Raw genomic sequence first — 24,170 nt, forward strand, 5'->3', positions numbered from 1 at the left:
AACAGAATATTATTGTAACTTTTCTGCGACAAATATTCGGAACTACGCATCAAAATACAAAACGTATTTCAAAAATCTATTAAGCTAACAATAAAAGAACAATATCTTATTTTAATGAATATTTTGGGATATTTCTAGGTAATGGAAGTTACCCACAGACAAATTTAGTTTCGTTTACAAATTATTATTTTTGATCGACCCGAAAGAGGAGGTAACTCTTAAATGTTTATAAAAACAGCTTCATGAAGACGTTTTACTCCTGTCGGTGTTTCTACACAAAGAATATTTTCTTGAAACAGTTTGGCATCCACATTCAATATGATAACAAGAAACAATTCATTTCCCAGTTTGAACAGGTTTGTATGATGCAATGACATGCTAACCAGACCTTGAAATCACCGACACAATTTGGGTAGAGTCAGTAGAGAACTTCGAACTTGGAAGGGGTCCGACAGGCAAACTTACAAGAATCGAGTTTAACCAGTGTCGCTACATATTTTAGCGGTATTTACAAAAGTGAATCATGGCAGTACAAATACATGTTTTCTCATATATAACTGTAACAGCATCGCCATTTCAGAATTCGTAATGTCATTCGTGAAATATATCACATACCGTGCCGTACCATGTTTTCGGGGGAACCATGTTTTCGGTGTATGTCTTTTTCCCGTAACTTCTCGCGTACAGAGAGATGACAGCGCCACCTGTAAACACCGTCTCCAGTGCAGAAGCTTCCGTGGCAACTGGGACACAAAATGTTTGAAATATCCAGCTTTCACTTAAGTTGTGACCTATATTTCTGTCAAAGTACTAAAATTCTACCCTAGAACGTAATGCACTTTCAGAACCTTCATAAATGTGATCATAACTTTTGAAATAAAGCTCGTAACTTGTCAAGTGGACCATCGTCTGCTAGACTGAAAAGCCAAGCATAAACATCAGGTGACTCTAATGGAATGTTGCTGACATAATAAAAAAACTATGGAAGACCGAATTGGTAATCTGTTACATATATTCTTTTTCGTGTTGCAGACTTCGTCTCGGCTTGTGACCACTGGGTTCATTTAAAATACTGCTGCGATGTCACTGTACTGCGCAGACATGACATGTTTTATCATGTTTATTGTCCTTGCCATGGCATGCCAAGAAGAATGAGTGTGCACATGATTGAATAACTTACCTGTAAATATGTTTATTTTCAACAATTTTCACAAAAAACCACTCAAATAATCAAGAAAAAAATGACCAGTTTGCTTGACTTTTCATTACAATGCCATGTTGTATTTGTTGACTTCTTGGGAGATAAATGCATCACCTGGGCTTCCATACAAGGTCGTGACCCGGCGCTATAACAAGTAACCCGAAAACATGGTACGTCACTTCTCGCGCTCGCGCTGGCGGACAGACACAAAAAGTTCACTGCATTGGAAACCAGTGGACGACAGAACATTCTGACAATAAATTTATGAAAGGTGAGATGATATTTAATGACGGAATTACAGTTTTGATAATCTACTGATATGCAATAATTTACATGATCATCTTTTGCGTTATTACCCCGAAAACATGTTACACCATGGTATTTATATCATAAAGTAACCTGGAATGATTGCTGGTGTGACTAGTTGAGTGTTGCTGTTTTTTTCAGTAGATTGATAGGGAATGAAACAATTTAGTGACATTGGTGAACTTGAACTTGCTATTATATCCTCACGTTACCATTTTTCGACGTTCTCCATTATTCGACGGCCGTTATTATCGTGCGATTTTACGAGAACATGTGCAAGGACAGAGGTCACAAGGTGCTGTCAACAACAACAGAACCTCTGCTACTCGTAAAACAAAATCTGGCAAAAATGGAAATACGAAAGGTAGGTTAAACATAAAGGTACACACAACACTGCCTATAACACTGAGATTCGTTATTCCTAAAAAGATCTCACTTCTAATGTCGGATTTCTCTGCTTTGAATTGCTTCAATTCACTCAAAAAGCCAATCGTCTGCTAGCCCAAATAATGCCTTCTGTAAATACACACTTTTTAATGACGTCACAATTTTCTCCAAAACTTAAGCGATGTGTGTGAACCGCTTAGAAAACTGACCTCCAAAGATGTAGAAGGTGCTGGGAAGACATACATGACAAAGCAGTAGAGAGTGTGAAGCAGCTGGTAAGCAATCACCCTGTACTGAAGTTCTTTGACAGCAAAGAGCCAGTCACTCTCCAGTATGATGCATCAATGAAAGGACTGGGTGCTGCACTCCTGCAGAACAGTCAACCCGTCGCCCTCACTAGTAGAGAGCTTACAGATGCTGAAACCAGATATGCCCAAATAGAAAATGAACTCTTAGCAGTTGTCTTTGGCTTGGAAAAGTTCCACCAGTACACATACGGCCGACCGATCTGTGAGTGTCCAATCCGACCACAAGCCACTGGAAGTATTAATGGTTAAACCATTACACAAGGCACCGAAGCGCCTGCAACAAGAGACCATATAATAGAGGGACGGCCTTCTCCAACAGTTTATCACTAACCATCAGCGCTACGGCCTGGCATGTAACTGATACACATCGACACCCTGCTGCTAACTTCCCTCTACCGGTACACATGCGCAACAGATGCGCAAACATTCGCAAATGAGCACTCTGGTAACCACGTAAACAATATTGCGTAATATCCGGGTTGAGAGTTAATTCCCTTAGCGGGATTTCACCGGCTGCGACTGACAGTCAAACATTACATGGACAGCTCCAATAAACTGATTACAATAATCTTAATCTTTATCTTATCTCTTTTTTGCACATGTCAGCTGACAACATCGCTGAACATGTGTATTATTATTCGCGAAATGCGTGTCGTTATAAGCCCGGAATATCTGTTTTCATACTGGTGAATTGTGTCCAAAATAACAAAGAATTCATCAGCCGAACAACCATCAGAATCTGTCGCTTCTTCCAGGCATGGGGTATCTGTGGGTTCACCGGTGAGGTCTATGAAGAATGACTTCCATGCCTTGTCCCATAGTGCATCTCTTGAACTGAAAATGGAGATACACAATATTAATATTAAAAAAAATAATTTGAAGTGTTCTAAATAGCTGTTAAAATTATGCAATAGTTGGTTGCCAATGCTATTTCAACCAAGCTCTGGTTGCTTACTCAAGATGGGAATATTGTACTTAATAATTTACATTATACCTTTTTTTACAGAAGAAAAGAAACAATATTAATATTTGATTATACAATTGCTTTGATATTTTAAACGTATTTTAAAACACCAATAAAATGAATAAATACCAATAACTACAAAATATCAACACAAAATTACTCTCTTTTTTTCAAAGACATCATTTGTGAATTTCTAACTTCCATTATTACTTACCTGCAATCGCCAAGAACAGTTGATGAATAAGAATGGTCAGAGAGAGAGGAAGAACTGACACCTTGTTGTCTTGGACCCCTCTTTGAGTAGCCCTTCCGACGACTGCTGATAAAAACTTTCTTTTTCCTGGGCATCTGCCAAACAAATGATAATTTATTATATAAATAGTGTAATGATATAAATAAAATGTTGATTCGTTGTTGCATAAAGTCAGGCTGCTGGTACTGTATAATAATATAATAATATATAGCAATATAACTCATAACTTCAGTAGGAAGAATAATGATAACAGAAAAATATATGAATTGTTACATGATAAATAAGGACCCTTTCCACAAATATAATCATCAAAATGAACAATAATGGAAATATGTACTTTTTTTCAAACAATTAGGTGAATGAGACTTTTGTAGAATGATTTAAGTATATATTCGCGTTATATTACATCACTTGCTTGGCTTTTAAGTTAATTTAATAAGATAACACCCTACCCCAAGCCCATGGGTGCATTTACATGTTCATATGACATACGACCTGTCAATGACCTGGGTCTTCAGCAACCCATGCTTGTCATAAGAGGCGACTAACGGGATCGGGTGGTCAGGTTCGCTGACTTGGTTGACACATGTCATTGTATCCCATTTGCGTAGATCGATGTTCATGCTGTTGATCCCTTGATTGTCTGGTCCAGACTCGATTATTTACAGACCGCCGCCATATAGCTGGAATATTGCTGAGTGTGGCGTAAAACTAAACTCACTCACTCTAAATGCCCTTCAAAGATGTGAAACTATCTATTGTTGGTTTAAAGCCAGCACTTCAATATATTGCTCCATGTCATTAATTCTAGCTATTTCATGTTTTAGGTCCTGAGAGACAAGGGTTGCAACACTGAGGAGCAGCTTGAGGATGTGATCCAAAAGGTACTGATGAAGAAGCTATACTACTGGAATAAAGTAACTGTGCATTATTTGATGTTATGCCAATTTTTAATGCAAACAGATTATAACATGACTTGTGGTGTTTTCCTTAATCACTGCTCAACTGTTGACAGGATAATATCAAAATCTGTATGATTTGACACAAGGCATCGTGACACGGCCTTGAAGAGATGTGGTCAGTTCATAAATTCGTTATCAATCATGTGTGCCCACCATTGGTGTTGATGCAGGCTTAACAATGAGGATGCACAGACAACACTACATGACTGAAGAAAGCTTGGGGAATGTAGTTCCCTGTCTGAAACAACGTTTGTCCCAATTCAGCTAATGGCTGTTTCTGGGCTTGATTTAAACATTGATTGGGGACAGCTCCAGAGAAACAGCTGGCCGGGGGAGTACCAGAATGTTCTTCTGTCTCGGGAACAAGCGATATGTGGACGGGCATTATCTTGCTGAAGTGTGAAGTAACATTTCTGTCCTTGAATGATCGGCTGCACATGAGGCCCAATGATCACATCCCTGTTGCCATTGACAATGACAAGTTGTGTCCGACCATGAGATGTGTTGTCTCCCCATACTATAACGAACCACCCCCAAACTGACAATGTTGAACAACACACGCATCAAAATACCTTTCACCTCGCCATCTGTACACATTTACCCAGCTATCTGAGCTCGGAATGGTCCGAGCGGTCAAACTGGCAGTCTGGAATAGATTACCTATATGGGTCAACCGAATATGGTTGTCTGGCAAATCTCTCGTGTTCCAATTATGTTTAAAACGTCTCCATAGAGATGAGATCAGGTTTAGATGGACAGCAAAATGCCTGACCACTTCATTTTGGGCCATTCCAGTCCCCAGCACACCCAAGGCGCGATGAGTTTCTGTAAGCCGTGCCGTAACGTTTGCACAGCTTAGGTTAAAATTAACATTCTATCCACAACATTCAGAATAATCAACCATTCTTAAATTTTCAATATGACTTTGATGAACATCAGGTGTGAAAAAGCATGCAACAAGTTCATTGTGCACAAAGTGCATCCGCCACGCGATATGTGACATCACATTTCATGTAAAGTGCTTTGCTACATGTTTATTTATGGTTATTTTTGTACCTTTTCAAATAATTGTTATTTTATCCAATTTTATGTTATGCACAGTTACTTTTTTCCGTTAGTATATGACCATCTGATCCAGGTTGTCAGTTTTATTTGTACACATGGACCTGCAAATGCAAATATAAACAATCAAGACTCTTGGTAATACTATAATCAACATTCCGTGTCATTGTCATGCAATTACAAACAGTCATATCCGTGAATATCTTGGTTAGAATTTTAACCAAAATCTGACTTACCTAGATCTTGTGGGGAGCTTCTCGCCGATTGGGCATACACTGCTATAAACCAGTATTAGAGGCCTGTGTGATTACAGGGGAGTACCGTATTAGAGGCCTGTGTGATTACAGGGGAGTACAGTATTAGAGGCCTGTGTGATTACAGGGGAGTACATATTAGAGGCCTGTGTGATTACAGGGGAGTACAGTATTAGAGGCCTGTGTGATTACAGGGGAGTACAGTATAAGAGGCCTGTGTGATTACAGGGGAGTACAGTATAAGAGGCCTGTGTGATTACAGGGGAGTACAGTATTAGAGGCCTGTGTGATTACAGGGGAGTACAGTATTTAGGGAACAGAATTAACTGATTTCTACAGTTCAAATACATTTTGAAAATACATATTGAAATGTGCTCTTCATTTGCTTAATTGACATTCAGTGCAAATTTTTCTGCACGTACAACGTGATTATTTCTCCAATATTTTTGTGCGACCACATTATTTTACCCAGATGTGAACTCTCTCTAGTATTTCCTAAACTCTACAAGAACTTATGAAAAATCTTATTCTCCAGTCCTGTAATAATCACTCCCTCTTTCTGTTTAAAATAGCATAAGCATTTTTCACAACTTTGGATTCACACAGAAGTAACACATAGTTTGTTGGCAGGAGATGATGGAGGTTGGGTGTTACTGATATTGTGACAAACAAACAACAAATAGAGTCTGACACACGTGATGAACCGGGTTAGACTTGACCTTCAGCAACCCATGCTTGTCGTGTGAGGCAACTAACATGATGGGTGGTCAGACTCGCTGACTTGGTTGACACATGTCACCGTATCCCAATTGTGTAGATTGATGCTCATACTGTTGATCACTGGATTGTCAGGTCCAGATTTTATTATTTAAAGACTGCCATCATATAGCGAAAATATTCCTGAGTGAGGAAAAAAACAACAAACAAAAAAACATGGTGTCTTGAAACATGGCAGGGGGAACATTTGGCGATTTTATATGTTTCAATATTTAAAAGTTTGTTTTGCACAGATGCTAAATTCATAATAGAAAGTCAATTTCAATAAAGTAGATTTTTAAATTATTTATTTGGATGTAATTTATTGGCGGTATTTGAAAAATGGCAAAAGTGAATTGGTTTTTTTTCCACTTTAGCAAAAATTAGTGTCAGCGGATCCATAAACCAAGTACATAAAAAAAGCGTGGCCTAAGCAATAGGGATGTAATGACCTTGATCTCTGTGGATTGTCTGGTTGAGTCATTTAATGCTGATTGCTTCTAAGAGTTTTCTTATCTTGTTTGCCTGACCGGTTGGTTTCAAAGATGTTGATGATGTTCCAAAGGATGGTCTGATTTGGATGGGCTTGAGTCTTGTCGAATATGTCTGAGTCTCTTTTCTTCAAAGATGCCTGATGTTTCAAGTTTAGGGGTTGGGATGTTTCACCTACGTATGAGTCACCGCAGTCTCGTTGAATGTGGTAGACAACGCCTGGGGGATGTTTGTTTCTGCTTCTTGTAACTTGTTTACCGATGGCTTGTAGAATATGGTGAACTGATGTGCCTCTCTGAAACGCGACATCTGCAAGGGGCTATCAAAAGGTGTTGAGCCTAAAATACTTCTGATATGTGCGTCTGATAAAAATAACTGATATGTGCGTATGATATGTGCGTGTCATTTGCATAAACGTAATATTGACATGCGCAATTCGCTAATTCCAATCACGTGACATCTAATCACATGTACCCCTATTGAAATGGCAGAAATGGATAAGCTTGAGTACAGAGCAGTCATAAAGTTTTTGGTCTTCGAGGGCCACCTGGCGAAGCACATTGAAAAGCGATTAACAGCTGTACTTGTGTGCAGACCCCCATGAGGATACAGATTGTCACAAAGGTGAGAAATGTGCAAACTGTGATGGGGTTGCCTAGTGACAAACAACATGAAGTCACTGCAAAAAGTCATAGGCTGTTTTTTTCATGGGTGCTCACAAGTTGTAGAAAGTCCTAAAGTAATAGGTTTTGATGATTGGTTATTTAACAACTTGTACTTATTGTGTATGCGAAACCTTTCTTGTCACTATATGGCTGAAATAATGAAGATGTGACGTTAAATTTTCACTCACTCGCTCACTCACTCACTCACTCACTCACTCACTCACTCACTCACTCACTCACTCACTCACTCACTCACTCACTCACTCTCACTCACGCACTCACTCACTCACTCACTCACTCATGACAAAGGCTCAAGCTTCTCTCGGAAATCTGTGAACTGATCTACATCATAACAAGTTAGTTTGCCTGGCTGGGAGATGGTGCTGATGTTGTTGCAGAATTCCATGAATACTCCTAGGCCAAATGTAGAGATAACATCATTATCAGGTAATATGATACACCAGGCCTTATCACCCATACTGCATATCCTGATCATGTTCAACACCAGTGCTTGTCACCATCCATTAAACCATGCGGTTAATACTCATGAAGTAAGTCTATGAACATGTGGACACTGTTTCAACAGTGGGGTAAACCTTGTGTGTTTAAGGAAACCTGATACATTCTGTGTCTAGTTCCACATTGACAAGAATCTCTTGAGGGTGGGAGTTGTCATACCAATTACTTGATAATGCCTTCACTGCTGCTGAGAGATCCTAAAAGATAGGGACTTTTCTAACATTTGGCCTAGGACTATGAAGTCAGAAATGAAATATTTTGCTGATTTACCAAGTGGGGCGAGAATGTTATGTGAGAAGGCAGGCCCCGACTTATCTATGTTGGTCAATTGGTCGCGGACAACCTGGGGCCCCTTTGCTCACAATGGCTCACAGTGGGCGGCACTCTGATGATACATGCTGATACGCGTCAGTTGGTCGGTGCTCAACTTATCCTTGTTTGCCAGTAAGGTATCAGGGAAACAACACCACAGTTTTGGGCTTGGGACTAGGTGGAAAAAGGGCAAATTGGATTTGGGACTAGGTGGGAATAGGGGAAAATTGGGTTTGGGGCTAGGTGGGAATAGGGGAAAACTGGATTGGGGCTAGGCGGGAATAGGGGAAATTGGATTTGGGGCTAGGCATGAATAGGGGAAATTGGATTTTGGGCTAGGCATGAATAGGGGAAATTGGATTTGGGGCTAGGGCGGGAGGACACTGAAAATGGCTTGGTTCAGGCATAGGGTGATCTAGGATAGGGAAATCTGAGCTGCTTGAGTAGGGTGGGACTTATCATTTTTTTTATCTCTGAGCTCTGTGAGGATCGCTTTCTGATCTTGTTGTAGGCGGTTGGTGGGGTCTATCTTCTGCTGCTTGTAGGTGGAGGGGTCGTTCAAGATGTGGTTGGTGAGGATGGTGAAGTCGGTGGTGTACATGATGATGATGACTCTACACCTGTCTGCATGGGTGCGATGGTAATGATGGCATCCATTCCAATAAAAAAGGTGTCAACCCATAACTAAATCATCCCTGCCCAGATAGCATTCGGACGTTGACCCAACGTTGGCAATGTTGGCAAAACCAACGTCCGAATACTATCTGGGTGTTCACCATATTAGCTTCTAATACTGTCCTCCCACTCAGAGAAATTAATGTGAATACACAATGCAGAAAGAAATTGGTTTGGAGTATTGATTATTGGTGAAGCTCTAAAAAATATGTGTGTTTGGCATGTTCTGCCATTCTTCAGATCCAGGAGGAGATTGACAGGAGGCAGAGTCTGGGAAGAGCTTCGTTGGCAAGACAGAGAATAATATCTGCAACATACCAACCTCGACATGAAGATATATACAAACTTAAGGTTGGTTTGCTTGTTGTTAGTTCCCAGAAGTGCAATGTGTGAAGCCTACTGTTGGAGTTTGGATAGTGCAGTAATTGAACTATGTCATAGAGTGACCTACATTTGTACAATCTGTGATGCTTATCCGGGGATATTGCCAAGTCCCATGGAAAACTCACTCACTCACTCACTCACTCACTCACTCACTCACTCACTCACTCACTCACTCACTCACTCACTCACTCACTCACTCACTCACTCACTCACTCACAATCACCCTGCAAATTTGCACTGATTATATTTCAGCTTATGTCAGCACCATCCATACTGTGATCATAGCTTAATAAACCTGACATGCCGTGGTTTGACTGAATTTCGATGCTGCAACAATATGGGTCCTGTACTGCCAGTTAATTATAGGGTTCACTCACAGGATGTTTAACAAGGTGTTTCGTTGGTTACCACAGGAAGATTACTTGGCACCAGAGTTCCTGGATCTGGTGGCACAGTGCAAGAGTGAGGGTGTTACAGCAGATGCTGTGATGAAGAGACTCCAGCCTCAGGATGGTGAGTTGCCCATCCAACTTCCAAGATTCTGGTGAACTTGGGTTGTAAGTTATTCAGGACATCTTCCAGTTATGGGGCAATGGGGTAGCCTAGTGGTTAAAGCGTTGGCTCGCCATGCCAAAGACCCGGGTTCGAATCCCCACATGGGTACAATGTGTGAAGCCCATTTCTGGTGTCCCCCGCCGTGATGTTGCTGGAATATTGCTAAAAGCGGCGTAAAACCAAACTCAGTCAGTCAGTCAGTCTTCCAGTTATATGTTAATTTTGGCTTGTAGCACTTGGTCGTCATATGAGCGAAATATTTTCAAGCACGACGTTAAACCCAATTTCACCTCAATTTGTAGCACTTGGATTTAGATTCCTACGTGAAGTTTAATGTTTAAAGCCTACTTTTGGAGTTGCACACAGTGAGGTTGTAGAATATTGAACTACATCACAGTGTGCCTCATGTAAATCTGTATAGCCCATCATCCACCTACATGAGGCATGGTGGAGACTATACAGTAATCTATATAGATAGTAATCTTGGAAAAAGGTTAAACAGGAACAATGTTGATGGATAGACAACTTCTTTATGTCTATTGCACATTGTGGTAATGTTCTGTCATTGTATGTTCCAGGAACATTGGGGGCGGTGGGGTAGCCTAATGGTTAAAGCATTGGCTCGTCACGCTGAAGACCCGGGTTCGAATCCCCACATGGGTACAATGTGTGAAGCCCATTTCTGGTGTCCCCCGCCGTGATGTTGCTGGAATATTGCTAAAAGCGGCGTAAAACCAAACTCAGTCAGTCAGTCAGTCCAGGAACATTGTGTCATCGTCTCTATATTCCAGGAAAGTTAAGGCTCTTGTTATGTGCATGCCAGTATGTTTAAGGAGCAGCTGATTGGATGTTGTTTAAAGCTATTCTCAGCAGTAATCCAGCTCTATGGCGGCAGTCTGTAAATAATCGAGTCTGAACCAGACATTCCAGTGATCAACAGCATGAGCATCGATCACATGTGTCAACCAAGTCAACTAGTCTGACCACTCGATCCCTTTAGTCGCCTCTTAGCACAAGCATGGGTTGCTGAAGATTGACCCGGATCTTCACAGGTTTTAAGGAACAGAAAGATTCCTGTTCCAGGAACACCGAGGTTAATGTTCGGTTATTGTGTGTATGTTTCAGGAAGTCGGCTCTACAAGTTTCATGTGTTCCAACAGAGTTTCTGTAATCTGTTTTTAGAGGAAATAGAACACTTTGAGAACAGCGACTGTCCTAAAGGTCGACCAAACACCATGAACAAATATGGGGTAAATTGCAAATTGCTTCAATAACATTTATTTGTATACCAAATATTCAGATAATTTATATGATCAGACATGTATACCTTTATGAATACCACATGCACCTGTTAGAAAGTTGATTGAATTTTGATGATGCACAGGGTTTGTATGCTTCAAAAAAACTAAAATTTGTGCATTTATCTTGAAAAGGCCCTACCTTCGTTTTAGTCATGAAAAAGGCCCAAATTAATCTGCCACCTAAAGGTTCTATATTTATCAAAACTTATCAAGGTGTGATTTTACAGGAAATTGATACAAACTGAAAATACTGTGACAGCTGGTGTTAATTAATCGCCATCATGAAGCAAAATTTTCCCACTGCAGCGATGTTGCTAAGAGTTAATCTCCTTGTGTGTATTCAACTATCTATATATGTGTTTCTATAGTTCCTTAAAATTGTTGATTGGGCCTTGAAAAGCCCCTAAAAGACCTTAAATTTGATGGTTGATTATCTGTCTGAACCGTGATGCACTAAAACTCTGGTTCCCATTCGCATTTCAGCTGTTGTAAAAAAGCACTCTTTGCCCTTTCTTCAACCATTTTGTATGGTAAATAACCATGATTCATTTTGACCCATAGCTATTTTAGCAGAAGTAACCACGTCCATTGTGTATGGTAAATAATCTTGACCTATTTGGCTCCATAGCTACTAGTATTTTAGCAGAAGTAACCATCCCCATTTTGTATGTAAATAATCTTGACCCATTTGTCCCCATAGATGTTTTAGCAGAAGTAACCATCTCCATTTTGTATTGTAAATAAGCTTGACCTATTCAGTTCCATAGCTATTTTAGCAGAAATAACCATCTCCATTTTGTATTGTAAATAATCTTGACCCATTCTGCTCCATAGCTATTTTAGCAGAAATAACCATCTCCATTTTGTATGGTAAATAATCTTGACCCATTCTGCTCCATAGCTATTTTAGCAGAAATAACCATCTCCATTTTGTATGGTAAATAATCTTGACCCATTCTGCTCCATAGCTATTTTAGCAGAAATAACCATCTCCATTTTGTATTGTAAATAATCTTGACCCATTCTGCTCCATAGCTATTTTAGTAGAAATAACCATCTCCATTTTGTATGGTAAATAATCTTGACCCATTCTGCTCCATAGCCACTAGTATTTTAGCAGAAATAGCCATCCCCATTTTGTATGGTAAATAATCTTGACCCATTTGTCCCCTCAGCTATTTTAGCAGAAGTAACCATTTCCATTTTGTATTGTAAATAATCTTGACACATTCTGCTCCATAGCTACTAGTATTTTAGCAGAAGTAACCATCTCCATTTTGTATGGTAAATAATCTTGACCCATTTGTCCCCATAGATGTTTTAGCAGAAGTGACCATCTCCATTTTGTATGATATATAATCTTGACCCAATCAGCTCCATAGGTATTTAAGCAGAAGTAACCATCTCCATTTTGTATGATATATAATCTTGACCCAATCAGCTCCATAGGTATTTAAGCAGAAGTAACCGTCTCCATATATTTTATACGGTGGTGGTCTGTAAATAATCAAGCCTGGATCAGTCAATCCAGTGATCAACAGTATGAACACTGATCCAGGCAACTGGGATACGATGACATGTGTCAACCAAGTCAGCGAGCCTGACCAGCCGATCTTGTTAGTTGCCTCTTACGACAAGCATGGGTTGCTGAAGACTAATTCTAAGCTAGGTCTTCATGGGTCCACGATTGAACACGGTGAATATTTTATTCCACAGTATGAAATCAAGCAATGTCAAGCACTTTTCTCTGCACTTTCAGATTTTACTGAATGAGTTAGGATTTGACGAAGACTTCATCATTCCCTTGAGAAAACATTACCTGAGCCCCATCACATCCATCCTCTTCCCAGACTGGGGCGGAAATGACCTTGACTCGCACAAGGCCTTTATTGTGACCTACAAACTAGGGGATGACCTTGACCTCAGCTATCACTATGACAATGCAGAAATCACTTTGAACATTGCTCTTGGGAAAGAATTTACAGGAGGGACTCTATATTTTGGTGATATGAGAACAGAAAGACGTACAGACAGATATAGTCGGTATGACCATCAGCCAATGTTTGGACTTCTTCATAGAGGACAGCACCTTCACGGAGCAATGCCTATCGAGGATGGGGAGAGGTATAACTTGATTGTCTGGATGCGGTCCTCAAGGGTTCGGAACCAGAGGTGTCCAATGTGTGATGATGAACCAGATTTAGTGGAGGCAGTAGGCTTTGGAGATGGTTTTACAAGAGAGGACTCTGTGGTTGATGTGTGCACAGCTTCTTAGGGGAATCATTTACATGTTATCATCTGATGTTACTGATTGGCCTGAGCAATCGGACTACTTTCTTTGCCTTTTTTATGTTTTTTAAGGGGCAGTGGGGTAGCCTAGTGGTTAAAGCGTTGGCTCGTCACGCCGAGGACCCGGGTTCGAATCCCCATATGGGTACAATGTGTGAAGCCCATATCTGGTGTCCCCCGCTGTGATGTTGCTGGAATATTGCTAAAAGCGGCGTAAAACCAAAACTTTGCCTTTTTCTTCCCAAGTTAGGCATGATGAAAAACACAGAAAACAGATCACTTTCGAATTGAGCAAGTGAGTTTAGTTTTACGCTACACTCAGCAATACATATTCCAGCTATATGGCAGTGATCTGTAAATAATCGACTCTGGACCAGAAATCCAGTGATCAACAGCATGAGCATCTATTTATGCAAATGGGATATGATGTCAGCCAAGTCAGCGAGCCTGACCACCCGATCCCGTTTGTCATCTCTTGCGACAAGCATGGGTAACTGAAGATCAGTTCTAACCCGGATCTTCATGGGTCCCAAAATAAGGGGGAGTTGTGGTAGCCTAATGGTGAAAGAGTCCGCTAGTCACGCTGAGAGTCCTGGGTTTGATTTTGCACATTTGTGGTTTCCCCCACCGTTATATTGCTTGAATATTGCTAATAACAGAGTAAAATCATACTCACTCACTCACTCACAAAGTAAACTGTTACAGAGATGTGCCTGTAATAAATTGTTTTTTGTCCAGACACAGTAATTGTATGTATATTAATTTTGTTTGAAAACAAGTACATAGAATATAAAATCTGTGTTGATTGGCTTGACAAAATGTTTCAATCTTAATATGGGAACAGGATTTAACTGATTGTGTTGAAGGCTTAATAGTGTTATGGTCTTGATTTCATATATCCCGTATGTCTTAAAATGTTGGATTTGTATGGACATGCTCCACATATTGTAAAATCTGCTAATGTAAAAGTGTACCAATTGTCTTTAATGTTTGCTGTTACCTTCTGTTATGTACCAGTAAGTACAAATTTTTCCTTATCCTGACTCATGCTCTTTTGCTTGTCTTCTTCTTCTTGCGAACACAGTGGAACACTTGTATCTCCCTACTGAAGCTCCCTTCAATTGAAACATACGTAAAATCACTAATCACTACTCACCAAGAGTTGCCCCTCTTTGCTTCCACTGGCGGGAAAGACGGCGCCACCGTGGCCCACATGCTTCACTCTCTCCTTCTTCGCCCAGTGAGCAGGATGTGAGAGCGCCTGTGTCTCCCTACACACTATATCCTTTGATATTTCTTACTTAGTTACCTTATAGAGGTTTAGCTAGTATCCTTCAACAATATATTTTGATAATTATTCGTATTTTCTGCTGTTTATTCGCGGTGTATGCCGTGATTGTTCAGTAGGCTACGTTCATGAAAATCTGTACTGTTTGCAAGTTACGTTTTTTCTGCTGCTGATCCGCATTTAATATGCCATAGTTGTACTGTACCATGTTCCTTCAGTTCACGTTGCAGTTATTGTAATAATTTATCTAATTCTGCTTTTAACAAATATTTACTTTGCGTCTTGAGACACGCAGCAGATAGGTCACGTAAGCTACATCCAGGAATGGATAATGCTACCGAATCCCTCTCAAGTCAACTGCTGTAGGACGACCCCCTCCCGTCTGGTGTTCCCGCTGGAGTTTCCTTCGGAGGAGAGGCGTGGGACGCAGTCCGCCGTCTCCAAGAAGCGTCCTGCATCACCAGACATCCCGTAGTCGCAGCCTAAGACTAAGAGGGCATCTACTTCTCAGCGCACCCCCAGGGCAGCGTCTACCACCAAGGGGAAACCAACGCAGACCACACGAACTGCAGAACAGGGCCTGTATGATGAGCAGCTGCTCATCATACCCGATGTTCATCACAAGAAACGGCCGGTTTCAGCTACAGTGACGTCAGCGCAGATCCGCAATCAGTCCGATGTATCAACGCTGATGACTGATGATCTTCCCATGGGTCCCGTCGCTACCAACGCAGGTAGGGCAGCGCCTACATCTTCGCAGACCGTCCCGGGCGACCTGGTGCAACAACTAATGAAGTTGATGGAAGACCGCTACGGACTGGAGAAGAAACAACCAGCCCAGGGCCTGAGCCTTCGCGAAGGCTCCAACGTAGACGTCACCCCTGAGGGACCTCCCATCAACGTATCTGCTGCTACCAAGTCACCACTGAGGGACCAGCCTGCGCGAAGGAAGTCACAGCCTACCTCTGCGAAGGACCCAGACGATCAGCGTTCGCGAAGGCCTTCGCAAAGGACCTCTAGATCGTCACCTACCTCGGACTCCGATGATCAACGTTCGCGAAGGCCTTCGCGAAGGAGGATCCTCTCATCCCCGGACTCAGATCAAGCTTCGCGAAGGCCTTCGCGAAGGTCAAGTCGTCACTCCCCAGATGCGGACTCAGATGAAGCTTCGCGAAGGTCTTCGTGAAGGACACCAGTTACAGTCTCCAAGTCATCTTCGTACCGGAAGTCATCGTGGGATTCCCCTAGAGCTTCGCGAAGCTATCATCGTCGTTCACCTTCGCGAAGGTCGCCTTACAGACACAGCTCGTCGGGCCGTTCTCCACGTCGATCGTCCTCGCCATTCTCCTCGTAGATCTCCTCGTAGGTCTCCACGCAGATCGCCACGCAGGTCACCACGACGCTCGCCTCACAAGTCTCCGTGCAGGTCTCCAAGAAGGTCTCCGGACAGGACTCCACCTCAGTCACCATCGGAAGAGTATCATCGGCCTCTAATCAGCGATCCTGTTACTGAAGATGATGGAGGCATCATATTCTCTGAGGCGGAAATCCGTTACTGGATGGTCAACAACTTGGACTTGGCTTCACCTTCGAAGGACGATAATTCGGCTAACGCCTATCTTATGAGGGAGGACGACGCAGACACGATCACCCTACCTCCGATTGATCCTATAGCAACGGTTCCACAGAACCTGGATACAGCCTTCCAAACAGCCACTAAAGCTCGAAGCGCGCGCTTACCACAGTTCAAGCGCCAGAGAAGTTCTCTGCCCATAATATTGATCCCTTCCTTAAAGCACAAGAAATCGACGATAACTTTAAAGTCATCAACGATGCCAAGGCCAAGGCGTACAGGATCGAAGACCGCAAGCTGGTTCAAGTCGAGACTATGACCAGAAGAATGTTTTTCGGCCTCAACAGATCCAGCACTATCAACGAAACTCTCATCACTAGGTTTCGAGAATCCACATCAGAAGACGACAGAATGGTATACTCGGCCCTCCTTATGCAAAAGAAGGACCAACAGTTCATGACGGATCACCTTACATCCGTCTCCGCAGCTCTTACACTGGCTCGTCGTCAAGGTCTCCTCGCCAACTGCAGTTGGGGTGAACAGTTCACAACACCGCTCTACACAACCCCATGGACAACTCCATCCATCTTCGCTGGAGGAATCAATAAAGTCTCTAAAGAAGTCACTAAGGATTCAAGAGAAGTCCTCATGATTAAATCGATTGACACTCTGGCCAGCGTCATCAGACAGACATCACAAAGATATTCCGGAAGATCCAAGTTTACTGGTCTACAAAAAGCACGGGACAGGAAGATAACCAGCTTCAGAGGTGGAAAGGACTCTTTTCGTCGCCCATTCGGTAACTACAGGGGAGGATCTTGAAAAGGCAGGACACCCAGAGGCTCCCGCAACTATCGTCGATGAAAGAAAGGTTCGGAACGACTGGAGTCTTCCACCCCAAGCCGTCCCTATACAACCTTCACAAGTGGGTGGACGTCTTCAACTGCACTGGGAGAACTGGGGAATACTACAAGATCCATATGTCTCCAACATCCTACAACACGGATATCGCATCCAAATACTGGCCACGCCTCCACTTACAGTCAACCCTCACAAGTTCGACTTCAAGGCACAACAACTACTGAAGTTACGAGAAGCTGTTTCATCTCTCCTAACCAAGCAGGCCATAGAAATCGTGGATCAAGTAAACATCGAACCAGGTTTCTACTCCCCAGTTTTCCTAGTGCCCAAGAAAAATTCCAAGGAAAAGTTCCAACTCATCTACAACATGAGCACGTTCAACAGGGATTATCTACGCAAACCGCCAACGTTTCGCATGATACATCTACCTCAACTACTGCACCTTGTTCGTCCGATGGACTACATGGCCAGTATAGATCTACAGGACGCCTACCTGCATATCCCGATACATCCCGACTCGAGGAAGTACCTACGGTTTACACTAGACGGGCTACATTACCAATGGAAGGTCCTACCGTTTGGAATATCATCAGCCCCCTGGTTGTTTACAAGAATAACGAAACCCATCGTCACTTACCTACATCGTCAAGGGCTACGCAGTGCGTTCTACCTCGACGACGGGATTCAAGTAGATCAAGATCCAGAGCGTCTCAAACTACAGTTGAATTTCTCCATCAACCTACTAACGCAGCTAGGATGGTTAGTGAATCTACTCAAGTCGGTCCTAGAACCTACGCAAGATCTGCAGTTTCTAGGCATCAGATTTCTCACGACACAGAACTGTATCGTCGTACCAGAGGACCGATGGCTCAAGATTCAACAGACGATCCCTCAAGCCTTACTCTCTCTCCATTACCACTACGCCAGTGGCAGAGTCTGTTGGGTCTCTTCACGTCAGCACAAGACATGACAGCCGGAGGCAGACTACAGTTACGCCCATTACAGGTCCTCATCAACGCCCATCTTGACGACCTTCATCCCTTCGGTCTACCAAATCACCTCAGACCTCATCTACTTTGGTGGACCCAGAGGTCGAATGTTTGCGAAGGCATCTATTTAACAGAGCCGGAGTGCAAGACCCATCTCTATGTCGACGCATCGCTCCAAGGTTGGGGAGCTCATCTCGCCAACCGGACGGCAGCAGGGGTATGGAACCAAGAAGAGAGCAATCTGCACATCATCATGCTCGAAATGAAAGCAGTAATCAACGCCTTACTTCATTGGAGCACCATTCTACAAGCAAGGCTCAACAAGATCATTGAACCTACTGACTCTATGCTTTCAACTGTTCGACCTAATCGACGATCTCAACATACATGTGCGAGCATGCCACATTCCCGGGAGCCAAGAATGTACTAGCAGACGCACTCTCTCAGCCAAAGCTACCGTCACCGACGGAATGGAAGCTCCACCCCGAAATCTTCGCTCAGATTATCAAGGAAATAGGAGCTCCATTAACAGACCTATTCGCCACTCGCTTCAACAATCAGCTAACAACATTCGTCTCACCAATCCCAGATCCACAAGCATGGGCAACGGACGCTCTAAGCATATCCTGGGAAGGCCTCAACACGAATGCTTTTCCGCCGCCAACGATAATACCAAAGGTATTACAGAAAATCAGACAAACTCAGAGCCTCCAACTGATTTTGGTCGGGCCTTACTGGCCTGCGAGAACCTGGTTTCCCATTCTAATACAAGAAATCGGACAACCAATGCTACAACTACCAAGGAGTTCGAATCTACTCGTACATCCTCACACAAAACAAGCGCACGGCAATCCAGGATCATTCCAACTTCACATATGGACTGTATTAAAGCGTGTTTAAACAAGAGAGGTTACTCAGCCAGAGCGGCGAAAGCAGTCACGCTTACTTTACGCAATTCTACACGCAACCTGTATGATGACAAGTGGCACAGTTTTGAGACATATGCTGCTAAAAAGGGTTTTACAGCTAGAAATGCTACACGTCCTCAAGTAGCGGACTATCTTTGTCACCTTCGACAAACCAAACGTCTAAAAGGCTCTAAACTTTCAACGTACCTTGCAGCACTAAGTTCAGTGATAACTATGAGGACGGGTGCCAAGTTAACCAAAACGCCAGAGTTACTGGCCTTGCTACGCTCTTTCCGATTGGAGGATCAGAAACAGAGATTTCGCGCTCCAGCATGGGATCTCAATGTTGTGCTTCAACACCTCACAAGTGAGGCTTACGAACCGCTGGAAACAACATCGTTTGAATTTCTGACACAGAAAACACTGTTTCTGCTATCCCTAGCAACGGCAGCCAGGATGTCGGAAATCCACGCTCTAGATTACGAGAGAACACGTTTTGACGACAATCAAAACTCAGTGCATATGGGACTGCGATGGGACTTTATCGCCAAGAATCAACTGCCAGGTCAACCAGACAGACAATTCCACGTCCCTGCACTTTCCTCCGTACTTGGACCTCGTGATACGCTGGACTTATCACTATGCCCAGTGAGAGCTCTCAAAGTTTATTTACAACGATCCCAAAACGAGGTGACGAAAATTCAAGCGATTATTCATCCCTCTCTCTACAGCGACACAGACTGAAGTCTCGCGCACTACGATACCTATATGAATCAGAACTGTCATACTACGAGCCTACAAGGCTGCAGGACTCGACCCTCCAAGAGCATCTAACCCTCACGAAATAAGAGCACTGGCTTCTACACTCGCTCTACATGGAAATTGCTCGCTGAATACGATCATGGAGGGCTGTTTCTGGAAATCGGACATGGTGTTTGCTAACCACTACCTGAGAGATATCGCCACCGAGGACGTCTCAGGCATTCACCATTTCGGTCCTTTGGTCCTCGCACAGCAGTTGACAGTTCCTCGTAGACGGTGAGACGTAGTCTCACTAATTTATATCAGTAATTATCAGGCTTACAACTCTACGGAGTTTTTTGCTTTAGTCTACATGTATATCTCAAGCCTAGTTTAGTCTTAAGCCCAGTACTTGTTACTTGTACAGTTGGGTCGCTTCTCCACTTTGGAGTCGCTTTATTTCTATTTTAACCTACTATTGTAGTCCCCCCATCTATGGCAGCTGGTAGAACTTATGTATGATAGCAGCAGAAATTATTTATTTACAGTGCCATTTTGAAGTTCCCGTAGGGGGTTATTTTACGTAAAGTCACTAATTAAATCCAAAGTACCTTTTCCCACCTCCGAGTCCGTAGGATTCTACAAGCAAAAGAGCATGAGTCAGGATAAGGAAAAATATGTAATTTTCTGAATAAAATTGATATTTTATACTTATCCTGACTCATGAGGTAAGCTCCCTCCCATCCTCCCCACATGACACTTTGGATTTCCCTGTAAATTCAAGTGTCGGGCTCGTTATCAGGAGAGAGTGAAGCATGTGGGCCACGGTGGCGCCGTCTTTCCCGCCAGTGGAAGCAAAGAGGGGCAACTCTTGGTGAGTAGTGATTAGTGATTTTACGTATGTTTCAATTGAAGGGAGCTTCAATAGGGAGATACAAGTGTTCCACTGTGTTCGCAAGAAGAAGAAGACAAGCAAAAGAGCATTAGTCAGGATAAGTTTAAAATATCAATTTTATTCAGAAAATTTCATTTTGGAATGGAATGTATTTGCCTGTAAAATTTAATACTTGCATTAATTTGGGTTTTTCTGTGATAGATCAATGACTTCACAAGTTAATCTGATTCTTAAATGATCTGCTCTACATATTGCCAGCTCAAGTCTGCCAACAGACCAATACTTGGTTCCTTAGGGTCACATCTGTATACCACTGGAGGTGTTAGCTCCTACTGGTCGATGATTGAAGACCCGGGTTCGATTCCCCACATGGGTACAATGTGTGAAGCCAATTTCTGGTGTCCCCCGCCTTGATTTTGTTGGAATATTGCCAAAAGCGGCATAAAACTAAACTCACTCACTCACTCCAATATACTTAAACATCGCTTGGAGTCTCCATCATTGCTTGCAACTATATGTTTCGTTGCAGTTCTCCAGCTGAACGTGTCTATTAAAAATATTGATTATAAGTTTATTCTGAGGCATTAATGTTGGAGGTTTTTATATATCTTAATCCTTTACTAACGTCACGCCGAAGACCTGGGTCTGATTCCCCACATGGGCACAACCATGATATTGCTGGAATATTGCTAAAAGTGGCATAAAACCCAACTCACTCACCTACTCACTAACGTCTTCACTCGTTATGTCGAAGACCTGGGGCTGATTCCCCACATGGGCACAATGTGTGAAGCCCATTTCTTGTTTCCCCGCCATGATATTGCTGGAATATTGCTAAAAGTGGCATAAAACCCAACTCACTCACCTACTCACTAACATCTTCACTCGTCATGTCGAAGACTTGGGGCTGATTCCCCACATGGGTACAATGTGTGAAGCCCATTTCTTGTGTCCCCGCCATGATATTGCTGGAATATTGCTAAAAGAGGCGTTAAACCCAACTCACTCACTCACTCACTAACATCTTCACAAAAATGGGTAATGTACTTGAATGTGTGTTTAAGTAACAATACATAAGATACTGTCGTTTCAAATGAGTCACGCCACATTTCAAAGTCAACTGACATTGCTGTATTCAATAGCTGAAGATTTCACTTTGCGAACATTGCACTTGGTGCCATTTAAAGACAATGGATCCACTCCTCTCATGACTATTTGACCTTTAATAGTAGATTCTGTGATTATTACAACGCCTACCATGTAAGACCATAGTCGAATTTCACTATAGTATTGACAACATCTATCTGTGTGTAAACTTAGCATAAATGTGGGCAGGTTCTCTCTTGTACAGTACACAAATACCCCACTCAGACACATTATACTGACTCCGAGCCGACCAGTCCATGTTGTACCCATTAATTCCGAGCGCCAGGCAGGGACCATATTTTTACGTCTTTTGGTATGACGCGGTCGGGGATCGAACCCGCGACCTTCCGCTCTCCGGGCGGACGCTCTAACCACTACACCACGGAGGCGGTTACCATAATAGGGACCATGGAGAGCCGCTGGCGATTGTAGGAAATATGTAGCCAACTTTGAAAGAACAAAAATACTACGTTTTAAAAAATGCAACGTAAAGACTGCCAATAGGGGAAGTTCGTAAGATCGAAGACGAAGTCTGAGACCTTGATGGTGGATAGAATAAAAGAGTTTAAGGTTCCTTTGAAAAATGCCTGTTATTAGCACTAAATATTGAACTGTATATTTTCAGAAATGTATCTAAGCAGCATGATTCATAAATATAGGTTATCACGCGAGTGTGTTTTTGGATGGTTAATATCCTGCATTAGGAATAAACATTGTATTTAGCGAGCCTTGGCGAGCTAAATACATAGTGTTTATTCATGATGCAGGTTATTACCCATCCCAAAACACACGAGTGTGATAATATAGGTTATCATGCGAGTGTGTTTTGGGATGGTTAATATCCTGCATTAGGAATAAACATTGTATTTAGCGAGCCTTGGCGAGCTAAATACATAGTGTTTATTCATGATGCAGGATATTACCCATCCCAAAACACACGAGTGTGATAACCTTTTTATCATACAATGTCATTCTTACTTTATAATTTTAAAAAATGCGATTTCATTTGCCACAATTCATGAAACTAAACTTCGTGGAATGTGTCCACATATCTATGACGTCACAAATATTTGCGTAGTAATACTTGACGTCACAAGCTCGGTGACGCAATTTTCTACTCATAACTCATTTGACTGCGTTACGTCATCTAGTTCCTGTCAGTTGGGTTCACACCCATAACCCCTACATGCCACTACCCCTACACTCCAGTACCCCTACAGCTAGTTAAAACAACACCTAGCATTTACCTGTCTGATATAATAGACTAATCCTAAAGAGGGATTAGGTGCATGGAGCATAGATGAGATCAAGGGATGCATAAATGTGATTAGTCTTTGTGGCAAGGAAATTAGTGGTCTCATGATGAAAACAAACCTCAACCCTGAGTAGAAGAAACATACAATTGGAAAAGTGTTGTGATTGCTAAATGTTGTTAAGAAAAGTTGTTATAGTGCACTTTAATGTTACATATATTACAATGTTGAGAAGTTGAGAGAAATAAAACGTGGAGATGATACAGGAAATTGAGATTGTTCCATACAGTATATAAGTGCTGACATGAAACAAACATGGCATCAACATGGCTGGTCTTCGCAATGTTGAGTTTGTTATGTCACGGAGAGGTAGCCGTCAAGTTCTGTTGGATGGATATCTTCACACTAAGAATGTTGAGCGACAGACCTGTGTACACTGGAAGTGTGTGCAGTCAACATGCAAAGGAAGAGTCACAACTGTTGGCGATGTGGTAAGAAATACGACTGAACACAATCACCCACCAGAGGATAGCCAGAAGGTCCGGTTTGTCAGCAACCTGAGGAAGAGAGCCAGGGAGGAGTCAATACCGAAAACCCCGAAGTCACCAAGTGGATCAGGAGAGCAGCTGGACTACCTCTACTTCCTCAAGCCGCGGTCCAAGACACTTGGATTGAAGCCATGGATGACACTCCTGACGTCCCAAGAGCTGGCGACTTCAACGACTACATCGTGACAACATGGGTCGACGACACTGCCAGATTTTTTTCTTCACCTGTGGAACCACAACTTGACAGCTGGGCCGAGGACAAACAACAACCTGGAAGGATTCCACAACCGTCTGAATCGAGAAATTCCACACAGGCACCCGAA

At 42.4% G+C, this 24,170-nt stretch overlaps 1 protein-coding gene across 1 annotated transcript; it reads left to right on the plus strand.

Moving 5' to 3' along the window:
- The first annotated feature begins 223 nt into the window (after positions 1–223).
- LOC124280836 (2-oxoglutarate and iron-dependent oxygenase domain-containing protein 2-like) lies at positions 224–13,703 on the plus strand. Its single transcript, XM_046716818.1, has 6 exons — positions 224–356; positions 4,247–4,303; positions 9,357–9,467; positions 9,914–10,013; positions 11,181–11,305; positions 13,116–13,703. The coding sequence occupies exons 1-6, from the start codon at positions 243–245 to the stop codon at positions 13,629–13,631; spliced, it is 1,023 nt and encodes a 340-aa protein (XP_046572774.1). The 5' UTR covers positions 224–242; the 3' UTR covers positions 13,632–13,703.
- The last annotated feature ends 10,467 nt before the right edge of the window (positions 13,704–24,170 follow it).

This window comes from Haliotis rubra, unplaced genomic scaffold, assembly GCF_003918875.1.
Source record: "Haliotis rubra isolate DU_JTF1 unplaced genomic scaffold, ASM391887v1 Scf275, whole genome shotgun sequence".
In the NCBI taxonomy this organism is placed as follows: Eukaryota; Metazoa; Mollusca; class Gastropoda; order Lepetellida; family Haliotidae; genus Haliotis; species Haliotis rubra.